This window comes from Lynx rufus, unplaced genomic scaffold, assembly GCF_022079265.1.
Source record: "Lynx rufus isolate CCGP_SWC_20201006 ecotype Redwood Valley unplaced genomic scaffold, mLynRuf1.p SCAF_8, whole genome shotgun sequence".
In the NCBI taxonomy this organism is placed as follows: domain Eukaryota; kingdom Metazoa; phylum Chordata; class Mammalia; order Carnivora; family Felidae; genus Lynx; species Lynx rufus.
The window spans coordinates 45067059-45080130 of record NW_025814896.1 but is presented as its reverse complement, the minus strand read 5'-3'; the positions used below and the strand labels follow the sequence as shown (position 1 = coordinate 45080130).

The 13072-nt window shown below is 41.0% G+C and overlaps 1 protein-coding gene across 6 annotated transcripts in view; it reads right to left on the bottom strand.

The window, feature by feature from the left end:
• Nucleotides 1-10744: 10744 nt before the first annotated feature.
• Nucleotides 10745-13072, bottom strand: part of RIN2 (Ras and Rab interactor 2) — a 225731-nt gene continuing 223403 nt past the window's right edge. For all 6 annotated transcript variants that reach the window (XM_047068694.1, XM_047068695.1, XM_047068699.1 and 3 more), the window contains one exon: nt 10745-12604. In XM_047068694.1, the coding sequence (XP_046924650.1) occupies nt 12281-12604 (324 nt within the window). In that variant the 3' untranslated portion in view covers nt 10745-12280. The remainder of the gene's footprint in view (nt 12605-13072) is intronic.

Genomic DNA, 13072 nt, shown 5'->3' with positions numbered 1-13072 from the left:
TGCGCGGGTCACCGCGGGGCGGGGCAGGGAATTGCTTCCGGGCCACGAGTTGCTTGGCAACCAAGGTGGCAACACCACTCCCTCTGGCGGCCAGCGTCTGGAATTGCAGTGTCATTCTTGTAAAGTCGCCGGGTTCTCACCTTTCGGAACCTCAAAACTACTCTGCGGGAGTGACTGAAAGAAATAGGTAGTGTGATCTCCTAGGAAGGAAACGAAAAGCTGACCGGGGCTAGGAAGCCACCACTGAAAAGCGGGGTTCAGGACCACTTGGGTGCCCGGTAATAAATGAGAAAGGAAGTGGAGCCAAATGGGAGAATTCATGCATGGTTCAGCGCTGCCTGTCCCAGTGATGTGTAATCTCAAATCTTCTACTACCACGTTTAGGAACATAAAGAGAAAGGTGAAATGAGTTGTAATAGTAGATGTTATTTTACCCAGCATATAAAAAATATTATCATTTTACATGTAATTAATAAAAAAATTATTAATGGAATGCTTTACTTTTTTGTTGTTGTTGGACTAAGTCTTTGAAATCTGGTGTGTATTTTACATTTGCAGTATATTTCAATCTGGGAGCTGAACTGAAATCGGAAATACTTGTTCTGTGTTTAGATTTCATCAAATGTATACATAAAATGTATGGTTAAAAAGCAGATTCTCATACTCAAACTGTGCCAATCATACTAAGTTTTCAAATAACCTAAAGGAATAATCAGTTTTCAAATTTAAATTTACGTTAAAGTTAAACGAAGTTAAACATTTCATTCTTCAGTAGCATAAGCTACATTTCTAGCACTCAGTAGCCTCATAGGTAGTGGCTGCCACCATATTGGATAGTACAGGTCCAAAGGCTAAGAAATGTCCTGCCTACTTATGGAGGTTCTCACCCCTCTCTCCTTTGTTAAGCAATTACTGAGTTGGTCTTGAGGGACATATTGCAGAGGTCAAACTAACCCATACCACTCCTCAATAAGTCTGAATTCCTAGGTCTTCACATCTAACTGCCCTGGAGTCCAAGGCTCCACAGGGATGCTCAGCAGCCCGCTGCCCAGACTTGTGGGCCAGGCATGGAAGGAGGAGAGCAGATGGCTGAGGAAGTAGGTAAGCCCATAAGAATGATCTCCCAGGGCACGTGGGTGGCTCAGTCCATTGAGTATCAGACTCTTGGTTTCCACTCAGGTCATGATGTCACCATTCTTTGGGCTCCATGCTGACAGCACAGAGCCTGCTTGGGATTCTCTCTCTCCCTCTCTCTCTGCCCTTACCCCATTCACACTCTCTCTCAAAATAAACAAATAAACTTAAAAAAAAAAAAAAAAAGAAAAAGAAGGGTTTCTTTCCCTAGGTCCAAGCTTATCTCCAGGCATTGTTTCCAAAAACCTCAACAATACAGGTGAGTGTAAACACACATGCAATAGTTCCTGGAGCATGCAAACTCATATCCACAGGTTCTATAAATGCACTAGGAGGGCAGAATATGAGCTCATGATCTCAGCTACTGCCTGCCAGGCATTTAAACGGGGCCATATTTTAGAGACAATTTCTTATCAGGAAAACCTAATGCACCATTTTAAATGACTGTTAAAGGATCATTTTTAGGAAAGGTAAAATTTGATTTTCAAATAAATGTAAGATGAGCACATGACAAAGATTTTAATTCACTAATTAATGAAAGAAACAGTAAGTTGTTACAACCACTTCAAAGGAGAATTTAAAGTGCACAAGGCAATCAGGAAGATGTAAAACTGGTTGATACCCACAGAGTGGTAGCCTACTGCATCTTCTGGACACACATAGTGCACTTCTGTTTCTGTGGACTAGAGTCATTGTCTTTACTATCAGTTTTCTGCAGCTTACAGAGTTAACCTTGGAAGGGTGTACCAAACACCTAGTCATCTTGTGTGTGTGTGTGTGTGTGTGTGTGTGTGTGTGTGTGTGTGATTTAACACTGCATTGAAACTAAAGAGATGACAGACTACTGTAGAAATATGGGTACTTAAAGGTTTCCTTTAAAGCTTAAGACTTTGTAAACATCGTTACTTCATTGTTTTCTGGTGTTTAAAGTTTCTGGGGGAAAAGAGTAGGCCAGCATGATTTTTGTTTTCCCTTTTGTGGGTGACTTAGTTTATGTTGGAGTGTCATTAGTCATAACACTTCCAGAAATAAAACATTCTCTTTTTTTTTTTAATATTTTTATTTATTTTTGAGACAGAGAGAACAGAGCATGAGCAGGGGAGGGGCAGAGAGAGAGGGAGACACAGAATTTGAAGCAGGCTCCAGGCTCTGATCTGTCAGCACAGAGCCCAACATGGGGCTCAAACTCACGGACTGTGAGATCATGACCTGAGCTGAAGTCAGACGCTTAACCAACTGAGCCACCCAGGCGCCCCCAGAAATAAAACATTCTTAACGGCACATACATTTTAAACCTAGTGAATCTCTGTAGCGCATGTCCTAATGCATTTCAGCAGTTTAAACGCTGAAATTTACAACAACCACCAAAAAAATCAAAGCTGGATCACTCCCACATAGCCAGTGGGAATGTAAAATGGTGCAGCCTCTCTGGAAAACAGTTTGGTGATTTCTTTAAAACCTAAATATGCAACTACCATTTAACCTGGCAATTGCACTCCTGGGTATTTATCCCAGAGAGATGAAAACTTATATTCACAAAAAAACCTGTATACAATTGTTGAAGCCAGAGTCAAAATTCTGTGTGATTCCATTTATGCGACATTCTGGAAAAGGCAGAATTATAGAAACAGAAAACAGGTCAGTGGTTGCCAGGGGCTGGGGTTGGGGGAGCAGAAGGGAATTATGGGAGAGTTTCATGGGATTGATCATTACTGAGTGTTTCTGTCAAAATTCATAGAACATACACTAAAGAGAGTGAAAATTTACTGTATGTAAGTTATATCTTAATAAACATGACTTTAAAAAAATAAAATTGATAGTTCTTACGTTATTGTCCCCACCATTTCAATAAAAAGCATGAACTACTTTAAACCCTCTCAAGTCTTACAGTTTTGGGGGGGGCTTCTAGAACATGCTGTTATTGATTTCTGCTTCAATTTTATTTTTAACATGCAGGAAAAACACTGTTTCTCCCCACATTAAAGATGACTCATAGACCTTTTTATTTATTATTTTACATTGTGTAATTCCTTTTACTGCTTAGTTAGAAAAAAAAAAAAAACTACAAGCTTTTACCACATTTTATCACAAAACATTTTCCTGCTCATTGAAACAAAACACCATGTGCTCTTCTGTAAACAGTGCTGACCCAGGTTCACATCCACCATGGCAGAATTCCACATTTAAACAAGCAAACGGCCTGGTGTTTCATCTGTTGTTGTTCCGTTTCTTTTCCTTCAGATCATGTGAAAAGGACAAAAAGCACAGTACATATATATATTTTGACAAATCCTAGGCAATGTGCTTGACAATAAAGGAACTTGGGTGGGTGGTTGCCTTCAGATAACAAATTTATTTTTTATAAAATAACTGAGCAGGGTAGATGCATTGACTCTGACCATCAGTGTAATTATGTTCGGTTTTGCTAAGCAAGTTTTACAGGTGCGCTCACCGTTCATACTAAGAGGTGACTGCAGGGTTCCATTTAAGCAAGGGACACTGCATACATCTACTCCTTACCAATACCTCACTAAAAGAAGAATTAAAAAAAATTTTTTTTCAAGATATACATCCATAAGAACAAAGAGAACGAAGGAAGAGACAATAGCCAGCGAGAACTGGCAACAAAATTATGGATGCTAATAAACTAATTTAGCAGATAGAATAAAGCCAAAAGGTCAGTGACTGCAGGAGGAAAGGCCAAGAGGCAAGGCAATTAATTCATGGGGCAGAATCTGGGGAAGCTTGGGGAAATAGACAAGTCAGGTATGAGAAAGGGAGAAGATGAGACCCTTACTCCCTGGAGAGGCACAAGAAGTTGTGTGCCTGAGTTCAGAACACAAGCATGAAGGGTGAGGGCAAGATATCCTACTGACAGTGAGGATTATTTGAAAGCTGGCATCCTGAATAATGACCCCCTGCAAACCCTTTGCCTGCTTTTCCCCCCAAATGCTGGGAGCTAAATTGACCCCAGTCGGACATTAGGGAATTTTTTTTTTGTGGGAAAACTGCCTGACCCAGGAGAAAAGTCCCAAAGATATTCACGTTTTCTCAGTCCTCTGACAAAAGGAACAGACTGCCACATAGGTACTCTAGGCCACCAATTCACAAACTCTGCCCCATATACATGATTTCCAACAAGCTTTGTGGTGCTTTATATTTAATTATGAATAGCTAAAAATCACTGAGCATTTGAAGAGAGCCTCTAACCCAAAAGACAGAGATCAAAACAATCAAACAAAAATAGAACTGGATGAACAGAAAAACACTAAACCAGATCATCTTATAATATCCACAGAGAGGTAAGAAGATACTGCATCCACAGAAAGAAAGAACAAATTGTTATAAAAATTACATCCCAAGACAAAAAAAATTCTGGGGAATTGCAAATATGTTATTATAAATAAAAAATCAATAATTGAAGCAATGCCCCCAAGTGTAAGAAATATAGACAAAGAGACAGAAAGTAAGGATCAAAGGTAAAGAAAAAGAGAGAGAGAGAGAGGCAGCTCAATCTAATAGGTCCAATATCCAAATAATAGGAATTCAAGAAAGTGAAAAAGAAAATGGAGAGGAAGAAATGGTCATTTTAAAAATATAAGAAATGTCTTCAGAATTTAAAAATATGAATTTCCAGAGTGAAAGAGACCATGGAGTTTCTTCCAATTGATTAAAAAAAACCCACAGCAAGGTACATCACTGACAATTCCAAACAGTATGGATAAAGATACAATTCTAAAAGTTTCTAAAAATATCTGGAAAGTGTAAGGAAGGTGTATTAGTTCACTTTCGCTAATTAGCGAACCACTCAAACTTAGTGACTTAAAATAATTTGTGGGTTGGTTGGGTACTTGTTCAGGTCTGAACTGGATGCATGGCCTTAGACCGCCTCACTCACATGTCTGAGACTTCCTGGAATGGTGATCTCTTGTTTTCCAGAAAACCAGTCTGTATTTGTTCACAAGGGTGATGAGAGGACTCTCAGCAGCAAGACAGGGCTAGCCCAATGCACTTTTCAAACATTTACTTGCCTCGTGTTTTTGACCAAGGTAGGTCATATGGCTGGGCCCTTGGTCAAAGTGGAAAGAGATTATCCAATGTTATAGATAAAGTGAAATACGATTCTTTGGGGGCCATTATGTCAACTATGTAAGATACACACAAGGTATACGTTGATAGAAGCAAGGATTAGAAATCAAATGGTATCAGACTTCTCAACGGCATCTCTGAAAGCCAGAAGTCAAATGAAGGAAAATGATTTCTAACCTGCAAAATTCTAAGAGACCATTTCTAACATAGAATTCTCTATCCAGCCAAACTATCAAGCACCAGTAAGGATAGAAAAGTCAGAAGAATATGTAAGGCCTCAAATATTTCACCTTTAATTCTTCCTAATTGGTGTGCTTCAAGAAGACAAAGAGGTAAGTGAAGAAACTAAGCAAAAAAAGGTGGCGGGCACACAGGCTATAGGAAATAGGATATTTAACTCTGTAGAATGGTAAGGAGAATTCCCAGGATGACATTTCACCTCAAATATTTCACCTTCAATTCTTCTGATCCTTTCCCTCGGCAATCGGCTGGCAAGGCCAAGGGAGCCCACTCTCTTCCATTTTGAACAATTCACTCCTTGGTCACCAAAAACACTTAAATATATCTTCCACGTTTTTCAAAATTGATGAGTAAGATGGCCCTCTGATGAATGCATCCTCAGGGAAGAAAATGTCTTTAAAAGAATGTTGTCTGTCCTTTCAGATAATAAAAAAGCTCATGAACTTCCTACATCATGTGCAGTGTGACTAATTAATTCTCCAGACTACATGATGATGTCTGCGTGCACACACACACACACACACACACACACAAACACACACGTCTGTGAGCAGCTGACCCAGACAGAAAGAAACCTTTCCAGTTTTTGTTCACTCTCACACAGTAAGAGGTAAAAGAAGACAACACCCAACAAAACGAGCAAAACCCACCTCATTTCCAGGCTTTCCCCACACCCTTCAGGTCTCCTCTCTTTCCTACAGAAGCAAGAACATAACATAAAACCTTGAGGTAAATCCTTATTTCCCGATCCCTGTATTTTAAACCTTCTGTGATAATGCAGGTGGTTTTAAGTGAGGTTATCCACCCCCCTTTTTTTAAGTAAGCCTCGCAGCCATTTTCTTCTCCTTTCTCCAGTCTTATAACAGCAGCACACCTACATTTGTGTAACTGTATTGGCTGCACAAATGCCATTACCCCACGTATGTCTGAAACTGATACTTCTCAATCAAAGTGCAACAGATAATCTGCAGATTCTGCCAAAATGCAGGCTCTGATTCAGCAGGTCTGGGAGGGGCTCAAGATTCACACCAAGGAGATGTAACTCTTGGCCCGGGGACTGTATTTTGCAGCCGAATGTCCAACTATCTGTGTAATGAGATTTTGCAGTTTGCCAGGTATCATGCTGGTGAAAAACCAACCTTTCCAATGTCCTAGCAAGTTCACATATATATTTACTTTTGATTGGTTAAAGAGTCTTTGTCACTTTATTGCTCTTGGCAGGTTTTCATCTTTCTGTTCAGGGTAGATGCATGTCTACTGACCGCAAAGGTGAAAGCAAGTGAGGAAGATAAAATTAACTCAGAGTGCAATCTGATAAATGAGTCCATTTTCTCATAATCTGTAGAACTGGCAAGACATGAGAATTGTGGCCAGCAGAGATAAAGAAGATCACATCAAACACCTTTTTCTTTTGGGTAAAGCATCATGCTTTTCAGCGCAATCCTGTTAAATAATTATGCGTGCTTCTATAAATATCTATATCTAAATACACAAGGGAATATAATAAACACAATAAAAAGTGGAAAAGCTGTTGAAACAATTGCTGACCAGAGTTACACTTCTACTTAAGTAATAATTTCTTTCTGGGAAGGTTTACAGCAGACTCCATGGTTGCAGAGATGGTTCCTCTCAGGATCTCACTCAGACCATGGTTGGGGAGCAGACAAAACTTGTCCTTGCAACCTCCCTTCCTCCCCTTCTCCCTTCTTGGCAAAAGTCCCCACTGGCTATGGGCCCTGTCGATACTCTTGGCCTGTAGGGAACACTGAGAAAATACTGCCAATTCATACACAGACACACACGGCCACCACCACCACACTCATCAGCAAAGACAAAGTTACAGGATGGCATTCACTCTAGTTTTAATCCTCCCACACTGGGCATCCCACCCCAGTATATTTTGCTTAAACCTTCAATACCTGTTACTGCCTTTCTTCTATTTCATAAGAAACTTGCCAGTGGGTAATAACAGAAGCAGATAAGTATGAATAAACAGTAGTGGAAAAATTTCGAAGAAGTTGCTTATCTAATGATAATAGCAACTAATATTTAATATGCTTGTGGGGTGCTGGACACTGTTCTGACTTTGCGCAGATAAATTCCTGCAGGCCCAGTGGCACTCTTGTGAGCCAAAATGCTGTTATGACCTCAGCCAGTGAGAAGTATGTGTTTGACAGTGTGTATATGTGTTTTTTAATGGATGTAAGTGGTGGATGCTTTTTAAATTTTATATACACATATAGTCATTTTTAGCTTTCTAAATTATTCTCAGTTAATATGCTAGGACTGCACTGTCCAACAGGGTAGCCACTAGCCACGTGTAGCTTTTGAACATTTGTGAAATGAACTGTGAACTGTAGAATGAGTGCAAAAGACACACAAGAGTTTGAAGACAGTGTAAAAATAAAATGCATCTTTAATATTGAAGTTAATTGTTGAGGTATGATACTTGGGATATCATGAGCTAAAATATATCACAAATCTGTTACTTAAATAAATTAGGAGTATGGTCATATATTACTATTAATTTTACCTATTTCTTTTTCCTTTTTTTTATGTGGCTACTAGAAAATTTAACATTACCTATGTGGTTTGCTTCATATTTCTATAGGATGACGCCATACTAGAAGTACCCTGTTCCATGGTCTTCTGCCGGCCGAAGAAGATCGAGAACCTGCACTTGGTTAGATGTTAGTGGCTGTAGACAAGGTCTTCATTCTCCTGGGTGTGTTTGTATCTTCAGACCTGTGTCTTGACCTAAACTGGTGTTTATCAGGCCCAACTTCACAGTACAGTCACCTTGGAAGTTTTAGTGAGAATGGCTGTCTGGGCCCCATCTGCAGAGACTCATGGTCTGGGAAGCCAGGGCATTAAGAGTTTTAAAGGCCTGCAGGTGATTTGAAGAAGCGGCCAAAGCTGGGAACCTGATCCAAATAGGACCAGTGGACCCTGAGTCCCAGTGACAGACGGGGTGGGAGGACAGCGTTTGCACTGGGGCCTCCTTCACACTCTGAGTCTCTGGTAGGAATAGGGAAGAAGCTGAGGAAAGGACATGCCCAGTCAGAGCCCGCCTGTTGGCAAAGAGCCTTGTAAATGGCTCTCATTGAAACCTACTGGAGAGAAGCCCCGCCTTCCAGAGCCGTGGTGGGGGCGGTGGGAGGAAAGGATAGGAACAGAGCTAAATGAGAGGAATTGCCTTCACTTGTGGGAGGTGAAGCTTCCCAGGGAGCTGATTACAGAGGTATAGGCCCTCCTCATCTCCATTGTACACCCCTGAGGAAAACCGTAGCCCTGAGCAGAGTCTGGCTCAGGCTCGACCACCCTGGGCTGTGGGCTCTGGACTCCTTCCCCTCCAGACTGGCGAGAGAGAGAGGGGGGCTGTGTTTGGTCAAGGGAAATTCTCAGATTCATTTCTGTAATGCAATTATAAAGGTCTGTTATGTGGAGTGTCTCAGAATTCGGGCATATTCCACTGTGGAAGAGTTTCTTACAATCCAGACAAGAAGCTGCCCCCATTCCCTGCTCAACTGCCTCACTTCTATCAAACCTGATTTTCCTGCTGGGTTGGGGGTTTGAGGGCAGACCTCGGGTACCGCTCCATTAACTCTCTAACAGATCTTTCTGAATCATTTTAAAACTTCCCGTGTCCATCTTCCTGGAAAAGCCAGTGTTTGTGTGGGAAAAGTTTGGGCCATCAGCCACCCATCCTTTGAGACAAATAGATCTTTTTCAAATAAATCCTGTTATCTGACACAACTACCAGATATTGGCCTCCTCCCTCCCACCACCTCTTCCGTTTTTCTTTCTTGTCTGCTTATGAATCTGCAATGTTATATAAATTTTTCACATCTCCAACTTGATTTGGGTTAAATAACCAATAACACTTTTGGTTTGAAATTCACCATCACAAACATGGTCTGAAAAATGATTTTTGGGAGTTTACTATCAGATATGGCCAGGTGATTAAAATAACCGTGGCCCATGTACTGTGCCATTTCTCTCTGACTTTTGAGGGGTAACCAGGCAGTGCTGTTAACAACCAGGATGCTCTCATTTCTAGTCTCTTTAAGAAGATGAAGGTAAGAGATGCCCAATGGACGCAAAGCCACATTTATGAATGAACGCATTCATGGTTAGGGTTCCTGCCTTTTGTTTTCTTATGCATCTAAAGTTGTAACTTCCACATGATACTGAACTACTTTATTAAGTTTCTATTTCTATTCTGTGTCCCTGAGGGGGGAATATTTGGCAGTGCCTACAACATTAAAAAAAAAAAGAAATCTTTTCCTCTGGCCAGCATTCAACTTTTATAACATAATTTTAGATTTGGAAATACATTATCTTCTCCCTCCACCCATCATGTATATTTTTACTCTCCCCTTATTCCTTCCAAACTTCGCCAAAATCTGTTTCCTGGCAATTTGAGAAGTGAGAATGTCTGCGTGGGGGGAAAAAAGTCAAGACACATGTTATGTTGTAATTTTAGCAGGGAAACATTGCCCAATGACAAAACCAGGGGCTGTCTTGTGATGTTTTCTTCTGCTCACACGGAACTTTTCCTGTTTTGATCTCTCTCTCATCTCACTGAAGGCTGCCTCCCATTCAGACGTTAGGGCTTGCTTTAAATCACTGTGTACTGACTTCTAAGGACAAGGAAGATGATGACCTGAATTTGGAGGGTGAGGAGGAGGGCTATATGGATTGAACTGGCCCCATGTTTAGTTCATTGTGAATATAAAAAGCAGGCAGCTCATCTAGCTGTGTAGTTCTGATCCTTAAGTATCCATCTTACTGATGGGTTAGAAAGTTCATTCGGTCAACAAGGACTGGTCAAGGACTTGCTATCTGCCAGGCACAGCTCCAAGCACCAGGAATATGGACGCAAAAAAGAGTGCCTGCCCTGTTGGTTTTGAAAGAGTGTTCAACTTTCGGACAGGGCACTTCAGAGGTCACAGAAGAATGGTGGGAGGTGTCTTCAGGGCCCTTCTGATTAACAGTGATTTTTCTCTATGTTCAACAAAGTCATGTTCTCTCCTAGATAACACTGGAAATCCTTTCAGATCGGAACACTATCTTTTCCTTCTACTCCTGGATTTTTGCCTCTTATGTGTATAGGGTTTTCTGAAAAAATGCAAACTTTGCCATTTCCTCTCCATGGATTATCTAACCACAAACACTGGTGTGCATTTCAGATTTGCATAACGTGGTGTGGTGCATAATTGTACTCTGCTCCTTGAAGAAAAAAAGGACAACTCGATATTTCAAAACTCTTCACACATGATTATCATACAGTATTACAATGTATTATGTGCAAAATTCCATTTAAAAAATCATTTACAAAAGGAAGTACAACACAGTATGTGATGAGGGTTCTAGATGGACAGCAAAAGCTAAAAAAAGGTACAAGGTACAAAGCCAACCAAATTAGATGACTACGCATCTCTACACAGTACAATCACATGTTCTGGTAACTACCTGTGTCACGTGGATACAAGACCCTCATACTTTGTGCACCCCCAAAAAAGGTTTCATAAAACATGAAGTTAACTTCACCATACATTCTTATAACACAGAAGGGCTTTTTGGTGGCATTGCAAACTCTTTTCCAAACAGCATCTTATTTAACTCAACGAAAGTCACATTACACATACATGGTTTCTGCCCACAAATAATTTGATGCTCTTAGTTTTGATTTATGTGGAAAGGGGGTAGTATTATCCTTATTTTTTTTCTCCTCATGGGGGTTTCCAAAATTATTTCCAAAAGCAAATAACATTGGATATATTTTTGCCTAATGTCACTGCGTATTTACAGTATTTTCAGCGTAAGTGGATCCTTCCATTCCCTTTTACCACTTCCTTCAAGGAGTCTGAACCAGCAGACTACATTCCTTAGTCCTTTGTCAGAGTCTGTTTTTCTCTCTCGACCTCTCTCTACATTCATTTCTCTCCTGATCCTCAGCATCACTTGGTTAAAACACAAAAGAGCACAATACCACTAAGCATGAACAAGGTAACAACAGTACATCAGATTTCCAAGGCATTCTGTGGCCAGTGTCAATAATGCATCACTTTAAGAACTCCAGCAGTCTTTCCCCACAAAAGTTGCCGAAACATCCAGTTATAGAAGAGAGACATTTTAAAAGTGAGATACTCTCAAATCCAGCAAGAGATTTCTTTTTGAAAATATTAAACGTTAAAATCACATGCATAATTATAGAATATTTTAAAGTTACAAAAATATTTTAAAAACCAATCCTGACAGTTTACCTGCAACTGCTATAAAAATTTCTATGAAATATATAAAAACACAAAGGCTCTGTGAAAGAAAGAAACAAAGGGAGAGAGAGAGAAAGGGAGAAAGAGGGAACAAAAGAGAGAAAAGGAAAGGATGGAGCCATCCACAGAACGGAGAAGCACCTGACGCACTGCATCGGACAGTCTTGTCAAATACCTGCTGTCGAATTCAAGAGAAGAGCTTATACCCTAAATGTTTATTCAGGACATATACGTACATGTGAGCCAACCTAGAACCTGGCTGGGGGTAGGTAGCAAACAAACAGTCTCAGGACACCTAAACTATCAGATGAAATTCTCCCATCTCTGAAGGAGAATCCTACCGTTTCATGAACCTCAGCTACCTTGCTTGGGCAATGTGGCTGAAGATGCCCTTGCCCAAGTCAGCCTGTGGATGGCTTAGTCACTGAACCGAGGGGTCCCCAAGGAGGTGACTGCTTTTCAAGCACAAGCACGTGGAAGCCAGAAGGCAAGGTTCCTAAACCCCCCTTTGGATGCACCACTGGGAAGTCTCACGTCTTCTATGAGGTGGTAAGATCTTCTTCCCCATTCTGGAAAATGACACCATAAGGATCATTCTTGATGCGCTTGTAGACAAAGTGGAAGATGTGGGGTTGTGGCCGGCTGTGCAGCTCAGCCTTGATTTTTTGAGGGTAAGTGTCCTCTGCCAGCTGCTGCCATGTTTCATCAACAAAGAGGAAGAGGCTGTACTCCTCAGGGTCCCCCACCTTAAACTTCTCGGCACAGAGCTGGCACACATCCTCGGTGGTGACGTAAGGTCTCACGAGGAGGGTCTTTCCCGTGCAGCCACTGTTGACCTCCTGGAATGCAACTCGGAGGTAATTCTGCAGGTGGGAAAGAGAGATGATGGAGACAAATCAGAAGAGGAAACAAGACAGAGCAATAAGCAAGCACAGTAATACTAAGGAGAGGTCTAACCTGTGAGCCGTTCTAGGCACTGGCCCATCAGGATGGTGCTGTCAGGACCTGAGGCCTCAAGTGTGAGGAGAGAGGCTGATCTGAATTTGGACAGTGGAGAGAACAACTATATGGACCGATGCACCACAAGTACAAGAAGCAGGAGGTCCAGTCAGCCCTGCTCTGATCTTTCAGTGTCCCTCATGAAGCCTGGTTAAGGAATCCCCGCTGGGTTTATTCCCAGCTTAAAGAGTAAACCAAACAGCAGAAGAGGCTGCACCAGGAGTTGGCAGGAAGAGACATTTAAAATATGTAGACACAAGAGCAGGTACTGTACTCACTTTGGACTACTTTAAAAAAATTTTTTTAAGGATTTTTTTTAAGTTTAATTTTTA